This window comes from Ixodes scapularis, unplaced genomic scaffold (assembly GCF_016920785.2).
Source record: "Ixodes scapularis isolate PalLabHiFi unplaced genomic scaffold, ASM1692078v2 PGA_scaffold0__279_contigs__length_252992795, whole genome shotgun sequence".
Lineage (NCBI taxonomy): Eukaryota > Metazoa > Arthropoda > Arachnida > Ixodida > Ixodidae > Ixodes > Ixodes scapularis.
Window position 1 is genome coordinate 87,718,551 of NW_024609835.1, and position 13,011 is coordinate 87,731,561.

At 43.3% G+C, this 13,011-nt stretch overlaps 1 protein-coding gene across 4 annotated transcripts in view; it reads left to right on the plus strand.

Moving 5' to 3' along the window:
- Positions 1-11,597, plus strand: part of LOC8030669 (BTB/POZ domain-containing protein 6) — a 228,995-nt gene extending 217,398 nt beyond the window's left edge. For all 4 annotated transcript variants that reach the window (XM_042288957.1, XM_042288961.1, XM_042288955.1 and 1 more), the window contains exon 4: positions 10,736-11,597. In XM_042288957.1, the coding sequence (XP_042144891.1) occupies positions 10,736-11,306 (571 nt within the window). In that variant the 3' untranslated portion in view covers positions 11,307-11,597. The remainder of the gene's footprint in view (positions 1-10,735) is intronic.
- The last annotated feature ends 1,414 nt before the right edge of the window (positions 11,598-13,011 follow it).

The window sequence follows — 13,011 nt, forward strand, 5'->3', positions numbered from 1 at the left end:
TGATGATATATATGACGACGAGATACCCATATCATTATTTTATGTACTCCAATTCCTTAGTTCAAGAGCACAACTACAATTCAGCTTTTAATACTGCGATGCAAAGTTGTATCAATCACGGGTATTTTAGGTGACCTACCAAACTTCTTGACAAATATATGTGACTGAGGTAAACAAATGAATGTTCAGTCGTATGAACACGACGTTTTGCATGTTTACGATTTTCTTTTACTTTTGCGTCAGAATGAAATAACGCAATTTCTTATCTTTGGTGCTTGAAAACAAAAAGTAGATTGCACCTACGAGAAAGAAAAAAAAAAAAATTAGTTTCTCGTTTCACGGCGGAAATAGTGCTTATTGCAAAAATAACGCGGAAAATATATTCTCAATTTAGCTGCTCAAACCGGTTCGCACCGGTTTGTATTTTTGTTCCCCGGTGCTGCACCGGAACTGAACCGAAAGTCATGAGCCCGAACCCGAACTGATAAAAGTTTTGGTTCGACACTATGGTTCAGACAGTTGCGTTTGCGCAAAACCGACCGCGTAGTGACCGCTTACAATGAGGTCGTTGATATGGCCACCGAGATCAGCGCAACGCTTCAGAGTGGAACGCAAGGAGCCGTCTTGTGCGGTTGAGAACGCATATGCCTGAACCAGCCTCATGGTAAAACGGAGGGAGAGGTCGCTCGAAGAGGTTCCAAGTTCTCATCATGTCGGCAACAAACTCAAAAACGTCCGGAGCAAAAAGACCGCAAAGAGAGAGCGAAAGAGAAACGGCTCCCCCCAAAAAGACGCAAAAAAAAAAAAAAAGCGCAATACTTTTTTTTTTTTTTTTTTTTAGGCGAGGGCATGGGCGAGGGCTGTTTCACGCGCGCGTAGCAGTTGGCGTAGCGAGGCTATCGAGTTTTTCGCGAGAGCGTTTACTCTGGTGGTGCCGCCTGTGGAGAGTGTCGCATACTTTTTCGCCTATCCGCGACCTACAGTTCGTCTTGCTGCCACCATGGGTCGGGCTGATAGTTTCGCTTCACCGTGTGCACGTGGTGTGCGTCTCGAGAAACTCTGGGCTGCAGCAGCGTGCACATTGTTACGAGTACGCCAGCGATCGACAAGTGTGATGCGGTTCTCGACACGTGAGCTCCTATTAATGTCTGTGAAATTTTATATTGTGGTCCATAAACACTTCTAATAGATATGCGAAACGTTTTGGAAGCCGATGCACGACGGGTTTTTGTTGTGTCGGCAAAACGATGCACGCAGAAGCCGATGCACGACAACATGTCGTGCGTAAAAGAACATAATTTGAAATTTGTGCGAGTATTTACATTTCGGCCACGCAGTGACTTTATGAACGCCTCTTGAGACTGTCTATTTGGGCGCGCTGATGGAAGTGTTAATTTGAACAACCTCTACGGGCTGTGGAATCGATGCTTGAACCTAAGCACGTCGTGTTGGAGAGTAGAGACTTAGGGCTGTGGAAAGGACTGTTTATATGTTGACTCAGCACGTAGCCAAGAGGAGCGCCCCCCCCCCCCCCCCCCCCCCCCCCCCCCTCGGAACAAAGTCCTGGCTACGTGCCTGTGTTGACTGCATATATGAGACGTTTTTGCGGGGCAACCTTAATCAAGAGAATTGTGGAACCTTTTCAGTGGTGCTACTTATACTTTAAATTTGTTAATTTGACTAATCTGACAGAGTTCCTGATTGTAGATCACGAGGCCGGCCTTAGCAAACAGTTCAAAACGTGATCAACATAACGTTGGTAAATACTCGTGGTTCTGTTTTCTTGTTTTCATGTCTTGTAGCCTACCAAAGAACATTTCAAGAATGATCTAGCTGACTGTGCTGGCACAAGATCTATCAACAGAGAGGACAGTTTAGATTAAGATTTTAGGCGGTGCAATTCGGTACATCTGCAGTATCCCCAAGCACCTACTTTGGAGTAATGTTTTTACATTACGTTTTCAAGCCTTCTCCAGCAACAACATTTAGACCTTATTCTTTGTGCAACTAATGTAAATGGTTGACCTATAGACCTTTGCAGAAACAGTGCGCTGGCCGCCGCCATTTTGCGACTCGAGCGACCCCTATCAGCCAAAAAATTCTGCCACCCGCCTGAGCTGTGGAAACCCGGTCAGCGCGACTCCCCACCTGCATTGTGTGTTCGGAGTTCGCCGGATTTCTTTGAAAGTGTTTACTCTATTTGCCGGTTTAGGATGCTTGCGTGTTTTTGTAATCTTCCACTGTGAGAACTAGGGAATACCAGGGCTCGTAGCCTGCTCGACCTTCGCAGGAAACGAACGAAGAGAGCGAGCAAAGAGAGCGAACGTCAAGCAGCCCGCGACGCGGGCCGTTCGACGTTCTTCCAGGATTATTTACGTTGAGATAATCTCCGAAAAGCCTTCCCGGTTATGTTCCCGGTCTTGGCGAGAAGTAGCTGATAGGGTCCGAGGTATAGGAGCTGAATAGACGCGTCCGTTAATTTGCTTTAGTGCTGTGTAAAAATACATCACTCTTCAAAACGTACCCCAAGACAAGCCGGATTCCGTCCGATCGTCGTGAAGTGACTACCGTCGACACTATTTTGGACAGGCTGTTTTATTTGAGACCTTTCTCAAATCCTGTTCGGATAACGCGGGTACCGTGGGGTACGTACAATATATGTTGTTCGATTGATGAGACTCGTTGAATTTCATATTGTGAGCGGGCAATACCCATGCAGTTCGGCTATCCTCTTGTGTGGTCAAATATGTTTGGCAGTTAAGATCTCTGTAGATAGACACGCCTGAGTGTATGGTGCCGTTAAAAAGATCAGCATAAAATGAAACAAACATCCCAGTTGCATTTGTTCTGTCGCGCATGGACTCGCCGAAAATAGCTTTCATTTGCTTGTTTCTGTTCCCAAAAATAGTTCAACGCTTTCTTAAAAACTTCGAGAAATTCTCTTCGCCATAGAACACAGAACTAAAAATAAAGCGAGGTGATCTTGCCGCCACCAGCGTTCGAATTTGCTCCTACGCAGGCTGCCACAGCCTACTGACGAGAAAACCCACAGCTCAGCGCAGTCGGGCAACACTGACGTACACTCTCAAAACCAGGGACGCGCGCTGGAAATCGCTTCGTTCGAGACTGCCGCTGGAAAGGTCTATACACACATTCTGATACAACTGTTTGCATGGGTTTACACAAATGGACTCCTATTTGTGAACAGGTTCCACATTTACGCAAATCCTGTACAAACAATATCAAGTAAGGCATTGCTTAAAAAAAAAAAAAAAGAAAAGAAAACTACAGTTGGGTTAGCATGGGCTTGCGACTGTGGCGAGCCAGAACATGCTCATGTGAAATGCCTTTTTTATTGGAAGATTTATATAGATATTTCAATAAAAATGCAACAAATCTCTAATATAGAGTTTTTTTATGTCTCTTTCGCAAGAGCACTCTGTAAAAGTGCCATAGATGTGCACATATTTTGGGAAGTTGAATGTTGAACGAGCTAACGCGCAACAGATGCAGCTTCTGGTGCTGTATAATCAATCACTGACAGCACAGTTTCTTTTTTTTTTTTTTTTCATTCCTAAGTGTGATATAGGTATGGTTGACAAATAAGATAGAAAACTTATCACGAAGAGAATAAAATAAAAATGATGTGGCTTACCTAAAATGTGTGGCAGCGACATTTTTCATTCCAACGATTTGTATTGGGTTTAGAAAGCAAAGTATCTGATTTCTGCCCTTACTCTTTATGTCACAAATAAACATTGCGCTCCCGCAAATGCAGTTGTATCCTCAATGCAGCTTCTCTATTTCGTAGGACACGCTGTCAATCAGTTGCATGCTGAACGTCATTTGAACGAATGACAGTACCGTGAAGACATTTGAATAATCAATTGGGAGCGACTTTAAAACAACTTTCGCGCTCTGATAGAAACTGCTCATTCAAAGGTTTTGACTAGTTCCAGCAATGAGTGAATACACCTTGAATAAACTCGCTTTCACAATCTTTCGAAGAATGTTCCTGGCTTCACTACAATCTTTTTTTTAAACTAATAATTTTAATCTGAAAAGATACCTGCTGGTGGTTAATGTTCCCTCGCAGGCAAGCAGAGAGTGCTTTGTTTATGCACGAAAGTACCCTACTGCCTTGGCTTTTATTTTCTTATCTTCGTTGGAACCGCTTCGGTATTGCAAATTACAAAAACAACGAGTAACTGGAGCAGCACTTTGTATAAACTATATTTTGAACACAGTCTTTAAACAAATGAATATTGCCTAAATGCCCATAAAGTTATAACTTTAAAACGTCTTGTAAAATATATGCTTTCAGAAATACAGAACCTTGCATAGTTCAGACGTCTCTAGATAAAAGTTATTTGTTAAAGTTTGTCCCCAAGCAACTGGGGCCATATATAAACCACCATTTATGTATGTTTTTTGCACATCTGTTGGAACTCTGATGTGGACATCCCTAGGACATCCAGTACATCTCCGATTTGGATGTGCATAAATGGATGTCCTGTGTACACCCATGAATGGCAGTTCTCCGGATATCTGCTGAAAGTCTGATGTGGACATCCCTAGGACATCCAGTACATCTATAATTTGGATGTACAGAAATGGATGTCCTGTGGACCTCCACGGATGGAAGTTCTGCGGATATCCGTTGAAAGTCTGATGTGGACATACCTAGGACATCCAGTACATCTCCGATTTGGATGTACTGAAATGGATGTGCTGTGGACCTCCACGGATGGAAGTTCTGCGGATATCCGTTGAAAGTCTGATGTGGACATCCCTAGGACATCCGGTAAATCTCCGATTTGGATGTACAGAAATGGATGTCCTGCGTACGTCTATAAATGGAAGTTCGGTGGACATCCGTTGAAAATCTGATTTGGACATCCCTAGGACATCCAGCACATCTCCGATTTGGATATACAGAAACGAATGTCCGGTGTACGTTCTACGGACGTCCGCTTCGGGCACAGGATATTCGCACCTTCCACGGACGTCCGACGGATATCCGTGGTTTGTTGGGAACCCTCACTCACCCTCACACTCATGAATTTTCCTGGTTCAGAAACTCACTCACCCTCACCTCACCTGTGAAGATGAGGGTGAGTGAGGGCCCTCATGAGTGAGGTTTGCCGAGGTATGCTTGTGTCTATAGGTCGACCTCTAATTTAAGAAAGCTGTGCTGAGAAGGGAGAATAAATGCGAGTCTATATTTTAATAAACACGTTAAAGTAGTTCCCATACAGCGGTCAATGGAAAGGGCAGCAAATTTTGACTCAAATCTGGTTCAAACGCTGCTAAAGTGCATTGTCACTTTTTTAATATTTTATAATATATTTGGGGGTGGTGGTTTTTGAAGTTGATGAAATTAGAATCTTGAGTTTGGTGTTCATAAACCTTGGGGGCGGGAGGGAAGGGGGAGGGGGTTGTTGTTGATAGATGCTTCAGTGGAAATGCTTAATTTTGAGGGAATATTACACAAATTATATTTACGGGCTACATTAAGTATTGAGTGTAAAAGGGACAGGGAGGAAGAGGCTTTATCCCAGCTGAAGTGTAGTGCCATGCTTTTTTTTCAACAGTTTTTTAAATGCCCATTGTAAATTGAACCTGCTCTGACCCGAGCCTCATTACTAAAGAAGGCTTTGTTCCTTTTGCGTCGTATCCATCTACAAAAGATAATAAGTAGTGTGCTTCAGTATCGAAGAGGAACCCTCAATCACTATCAGACATGACTCATTCAGTGACGTCTGCACATTTGAATTTTTAAGCGATATGCTAACAGACAGCGGCGTCCGCTTCAAAAACGTCAGTGGCTGCTCCAAAGCATTATTTTGCATGCTACAAAACTCACTGCAAAAGGTTAAATGCCAGTTCCATCACCAGAAACTGGCCACTCAAGCTCTAGAAATACCTGTATGTTTTCTTTCCTGCAGTACGTGGGGGGAGCAAATCACTGGGCAGGTAGAGAGTGACAGCTCAGAATAGTATTGAGCACTGCAACATGCACAGGAAAAATGAGCAATAGACGTTGTGTTCATTCCCTGCTCCTGAACAGTGTGGTCAACATATTTTCTAGATGTAGTCCTATTCCGATCTTCGTAGTTCGCAGCGAGTGGCTGCCTGCAAAGTGTAAACAGATTATTTTAGGGATTGTGACACAAACATCCTCCGGTCTTAGCAGGCTTTGCACTACGTCAGTCAAATCAGAACTTGTTGCATAACAGCTTGCACGCACATTCTGCTACTTTTTATATGTTCGAGGATGTTGCAAATAATTAATGTGACAAGTCAGGTCGTGGCATCGCAGCACCCCGAATTCAGGTCAATTCAGTTTGTAATAAATTGGCCCAAACCTAACACAAGCCCAAATAGGATTATCGTGTGTTAACCTGCCCAAACCTGCACAGGCAACTGTGAAAGACCTTGCTGCTTTTCATTCTAAAATACCATGATCCAAGTTTTGTTTTACAAACATCAGTTTCCCGACGTGTTCAAGGGTGCAAGTGGGGCGTAACTGATTGACTGCTCATGTACCCTAAAAGATCCTCATGCTTATGCTTCCTCACACAGTACAAACCAATGCCTGCATCTATGGAAAGATCTTGATAGGTATAATGAGGGTGCAGGAGCACTCAGACCTCAGAAAGAGGTTCACGCTTTAAAATTGAGAAAGCCATAAACTTGCGAGCCGTCATTCCCCCAATGCAAACCACTGTCAAAAAAAAAAAAAAAAAGATTTTTTTTAAAATAAATTTTATTTTGGTGATTCTTTACGTGCTATGCAGGGGAACATGCTGGTGCATTTTTAGAATAGCTGCACCCGGTGCAACCTTATTCGCGACTCCAGCAAAGCGGACGCCACCAAGCGGGAAAACCGGGAACCCGCCGGTCCAGGTCGCTCCGCGCCCCTCCGCGTCTCTGGTGGCTTTCGCGGACACGTGTTGTCGGCGCGGTGGCGAACAATGAAATTTGACGAGGGTCCGATAGTCTGCCTGAGTGTTCATTAGTGTGGTGAAGCCTCAGTAGATTGTTTCCTTCCATCGCGTGTTTGAAAGCCCATTTACTCCACAACAGACGGTCGCGTGCTTTCGATTTCCTGAATGGGGAGGAACCACGGAAAACCGTTTAGATTTCTTGTCTGTCTCGAATCGCATTCAAAGTAACGACTACTTGGGGACTGATAAGTGGTTTATTTTTAAGGATGTAGAACAGTGGACTGAGGACGACAGACGAGACGTTTCATTGGAGGAAACACCAACGTTGCAGTCAAGTGAATGGGAAGGTTCGACAGCTGCTTTTCTTGAGTTTGGTTGTGTTTGAAGCTTCAAGTTTGTGCCACCCACGCCGGTCGGTGCGTTGGCTATTCATCTTGGCTGCTTTTCGCCGAAAAGGCCTCTGAACCACATTGAAGGAGTTGGGCTGATTTTGCAATTACTTGATTCAGGAAAACCTGCTCGTTGCATATGATTAATGAGGGAAGTTATCTGCTTTCAGAAGGGGAAGGACGCGTCTCGCAAAGTTAGAAGCTGTCGCGGCATTATGATCTATCGCGCCTCCAATATTTATATTATACCCCCGTCGAAGCCATCAGCAATATAAGTCTACATTGCTCAGGTTTACTGGCCACAGAAAATGCTAATTTTCTCTGTTCATGATTCGAAGTCAAGTTCAATGCAGAGGGGTTCTGCGTGAATCTCCGATAAAGACTCTCTTCAGTTCGTCCGCATTCGTCTCCGTGCTACCGGCTAGAACCATTTGGCTGAGTTTAAGTAGTATCTTTCTGTCTGCCAAATATTATTCAGCAGTTCATCTAATAGCTAGTCAACTAAGCTCATATTCCGACCCGAAGGATATACTAATATCGCTTTAGTGGGACATAGTTCGTACTATAATACATAACCCGCTCGTCAAAATGAATTCTCGATTGCTATACTAAAACCAGAATTGAAATAAAGAGTATCAGCTGCGTAGTGGGGCGTCAGCGGGTTAAAATGCTCCTCGGCTCAAGAAGCGCTCACTCAATTTTCGTAATTTTCCCGCAGCCTGTGTTGTTGACCGCACAGACGCTCGATTTCGTGGACAAATAAGTCGCATGGTCGAGTCATGCGAGTTAGCTGAAAATGGCTCTCGGTGGAACGATTCTGTGGTCATCGCCGCTTTCCTTAAATGATCAAAACTGATTACAGTCTATTACCGTCTCTCCGGAGCCCATAGTTTCGGTTTTGAATGAAATCTCCGAAAGTTTGACATGGAAAGAGCAAAAAAACAACGGGAAAACAAAACTATGCTTTGCAAGTTTAGGTGCACCGGCTACACGTAACCATCTCAGTTCAGATACCTATAAAATTTGGCATTAAACAAAAGAACATCTGTTCAATTGAATGCGCCACCCGTTCAGGCAGCCCGGCCAAGCCGACGCGAGCTGGACTCAGCCGCCATGTTTGTTTGGTGGTGGCGCCCCCTATAGGTCGCTGAAGTCGCGAATACATGGTGTTAAATTTTAATTTAAAGCTTTATTAAAAAAACATAATGGTAGTAATGCAGTTCGTGCAGGCAAGTTATACGGCCAAGGGGGACATAATTCAGGGGGTTAATCGTCACAATAAGATGAATAATTAACTAATACTTGTTATTTATCTTTTTAATTGGTGAAAAAAAACAAAAAAACACATGGTTTCAATTTGAAACTTGATGAACGTCACCTAAACCACCAAAACTTTAGGATTTGAAACACGAAAGCGTTGCGCTGCACTAAAGTTTCTACTCACGCAACAGGTGCAACGCTGGCGGTCAGAAATTCTGTTCGACAGTCTTTTCATCCGCCTTTTTGGACTGCCCGTTGCACGAGTAGAAACATTTTTGGTCGGCCTAGCGAGAGGAAAGTAGCTTTACCGATGAAGGGGCTAAGCATAGGTTGCGATGTAGAAAGCCAAGGACGCGATTCGCGTCATTAGCTATGTTCGTTATGTGAGATGACCAAGTTAAATCGTTTGAAAAGGTAATGCCTAGGTATTTATATGAAGGTACAGGAGATATGAGTGAACCACAAATGGACATAGTTAGGAGACGGGTAAAATTGACTACGATGAAACGAAACGAGAAATGTTTTGTTTGCATTCAAAGACATAAGCCATCTAGCACACCAAGCCTCGATATGGTGAAGATCAGACTGCAGAGCGTGAACGTCAGTGGTGTTATTTATAGGACGATAAACAACGCAGTCATCTGCGAATAAGCGTATGTTAGATGAGATATTAGCAGGTAGGTCATTCATGTAAATTAAGAAAAGTAGGGGTTGCGTTGTCAAGTTGCGTAAAGAAATTACCCTGTCTGAAGCAGACCCAGGACTGAACTTGAGAGGTCCCTAAACAAACAAAAGTGGTGGCGCCCTCCATTGTTTTGTTTCAGAACAAAACCATAAGGGCCACTGCACTATTAGGCATGTTGATCGTCAATGAATGGTGCAGAAGGCTTTTGCTTTTCCTTACCTCGTTTAAATCGCAAAGTATGAGTACATGAGGGATGATCTTGCAGGGTGTTCTAGATAGTCTTCCGATTCAGGCCAGTCTTTAGCCTGAATGAATGCGGCAGTTGACATGACAGCGCCACGCGAATCTTAGTGGCTTGTCTTGCCTCGATCTCGCACAAGAACGAAGAGTAGGAAAGAAACACATGGGGCACACATAAGCACCAATTCGCAACCGGCTCGAAAGCTCAAAAGCAAAAAAGAAACATGTCTATAACTTCCTGTAAAGCCGAATTAGAGTGCAGCTCTTCAGGAGGAGGGGCAGAGGGTATGGAGAGGAGCATATGCCCCTCCTCCTCCTCTCCTTTCCCTCCCTCTCCTCGTGACGTTGCTTGTAAAGGTCGTGACCTTAGTGACGTCATTATGGGAAACATCCCATAATGCAATGCGTGGTTACGCCGACACTGCTCAAGCCAGAAACTGGCGCCTAAGAGCTGCGCTCTGAAAACTAGACTTTATTTAGCCCATGATGTATTCTAGCCACGTGTCCCAAAACAGCGCACATGACAGTTCTTCGTGCTTCTACAGCGGGTGTGATGTACTGGATCCTAGTCACATGGTGGAAACTATGTTAGGCTGGACAGTGTGTTAGTGACCACCTTCGAGACCATCACCACTCTTTACAAGACAGTGGAGGGTCATCTTTCTGTGCATTGGAGACACCTTAATTAGTGCAAAGTTGAACTAAATTTCAAAAAGCGAAACAAGGAAAGGCAAAAATGGTTTTTGTGAAAAGTGGAACTATGAAAGCGCACACGTTTGAATTGTATTGATGTGGTCTTGACTTCAAACATCCAAACATTAAGGATTTGTAAAAGAAAAACGGGTAAATTTGCTTTTACCTTACTCAATATTTGCGAATAAGGGCCCCCTATTTGGAAAGTTTCCAATTGTGGTATTGTTTTTCTCCGAGCTTCACATTTTCTAGATGAACTCTTGAGGTTCTTAGTCTCCTAATAAAATACTGTCGATAACCTTACGATAGTTTCTTTATTATCGATAGTTAGACTTGGCTTGCACCACTACTTCAAAGTGTTAGTTTCCACGCTGTAAAAGACAGGAACTTTTCTATGTTACTGATGCTACTACTGCAGACGACTTCGATTTTGTTGCGGCAAGCTTTCTCTTGAGGTAAAATAAGCGAGAGCCAGCATCACTTGGGCAGCGACTAATTCTACCATTCTGCTATTGCAGCTATCTGTACAGCCACGAGGCCAAATTCGCCAACGTTGAGACGGCGCTCCTCACCAAAAGGGCAGCGCAGAAGTACCTGGAGCTTGACCTTGTCGGCCTGTGCACAGAGTTCGTCAGGAAGAGCATCAAACCTCAGAACCTCTGCTTCATTCTGGACCTCTTTACGGCTAGCCATGAATCCACAAATGAGTATGATGACATCATCAATATAACCTTGAAAATGAAGGCTGGTGAGGTTCTGGACTCAAAGTCTTTCCTCGCGGCCTCGGAGAGCACCATCTTAGAGGTCTTGAAGAGAGAGAAAGTGATCTCCGAATATGAGATCCTTTGGAGCATTCATGCATGGGCATTTGGCAAGTGCTCAGCGGTAGCGAGCTTGTCGTCTGACAAACTCCTGGAAAGCTCGATGAAACGTTTTTTGTCAGAGATAAAGCTCCTGAGCTTGACTCCTACAGAATTCGTTGAGGGTCCAGCAACCTGGAAGATCTTCACAGTGGACGAGGCCTATTGCATTCTGAGTAATATCATCAAGAGAGGGTCCATGCCGCTGCCCGAGTTCTGCAAGGCCTAAAAACGTTCACAAGCTTGTTCATGTCTCACTCTGTTATGTCAATCCTGCACGTTCTTCAGACAAGACGTGCCTGAAACTGACAAGACGTTGGTGTTCATTTGTAAATTTATTATAATAAATTGTAGATACTACACACCTACCATCCATGCAGTCTTGTGGGACACCTTATCCAACAAAACTGACAATGGGAGGAGCCAATTTAAAGTGATGTTCTTTCCTTCTTTCCCTATTCTAATTTGATATGGAGAATGCTTATCTCTAATATTCATTAATAAAAAATTCTAGTTGTAATGTTTGATGTTTCTTGCGAGGGATACTTAGTGGAAACATGTAATGCAAAAGTGTAACCAGATAAAAAAGCTATAGCGTCACCACTGTAGCTGGGATTCCTCGTGGATGGAACCTCAAACCTCATGTCTGGCATAAGGGATCATGACCATAGAAACATCCAGTGGCATGCTAATCGGAAGTCTCGGTACATAAATTATTACACCGAAATTTACCGACTGAAAGAGCAATCTTTTGTTGGTACGACCGAAGTACGGCTGTAGATTTTATATTTCTAACTCGATTAAGGCAAGGTGCTTCTACTATATTTTCATAAAACAAATGCATCATCTGGCAGCACCTTGTGGGTAAATTAGTGATTTAACATGATACAAAATTTGGGAATTTAATATGCTGAATTTACTTGGTTCACGATGCAGAACTAACCTCTCGCCACTGTTCCTTTCCCTTTGTGCGTAATTTTAACCATGTATAATCATTACCAACCACCTTATTGCAGAACTAAATTCGGCGGTGAACCTGAATGATTTGGCACAGCCAAAGTTTTGCTTTATTCTTTTACAAAGTCATGCAGGGTTATCCACCATTGCTGGTTTTAGTTTTAGCCACTGTTTTTTCCAGGATAGACGAAATTAAAATATAAATTATAGCATTGAAACAAAACAATGCTACTCTGCTAGTGACTTTCCAAATTGTAAGCCTTGACACGGTATTCTGCACACGAAGCCATACAAATGAACTTTCACTGTCTGCATTTTGCAATTATCAAATTGCACAGGAGGCTTCAATATGTTCAGTATTTGCATAGAGCTCGGGTGAATTGAGAATAAAATCTAATCTTGAGGGAGATGAAGCCCAGTCTCAATGAATGGTTCCGACTGCATCTTTTACATGCAGATGGGTCATAAGTAGGGCTCCTTGTTTTTGGAGTTTATTTCTCGTGAAATTCGGACGGTGTTTTTCGGAGTTTATTTGTTAGCAAAAATTCGGTGTTTATCAGAGTTTATTTTTCGTAAATCACCAATTTTCCGACATTCGGAGTTTAATTTCGCAGTGTTTCCTATTAAAAAATAATAAACAATAACCAGATGCAAACGTATGCCAGACAAAAAATAAAACACGCTTGTATCAATTAAGATTTCTTCAGTTGAATTTGGTGTTGGTGTCATTGGCAACACTAATTTGTACCACGACAAAAGTCGCACACAAGTGTGGCTTCGATAAACGTCGATACCTTAAAATCAATAAACTGCCGGAGGCAGCTGCAAGGAAGCTTGTAGTCATCCTATCAATCTATCCTGCGGCCGCGCGAGGTGGAGTGGTTAGTTATGTAATAGAGAAGTTTCAACTTCCCCTCTTCCCTATTTTATACAATCTATGGTCCATAGCTTTCACTGTTACCCCCAGAAACATACCC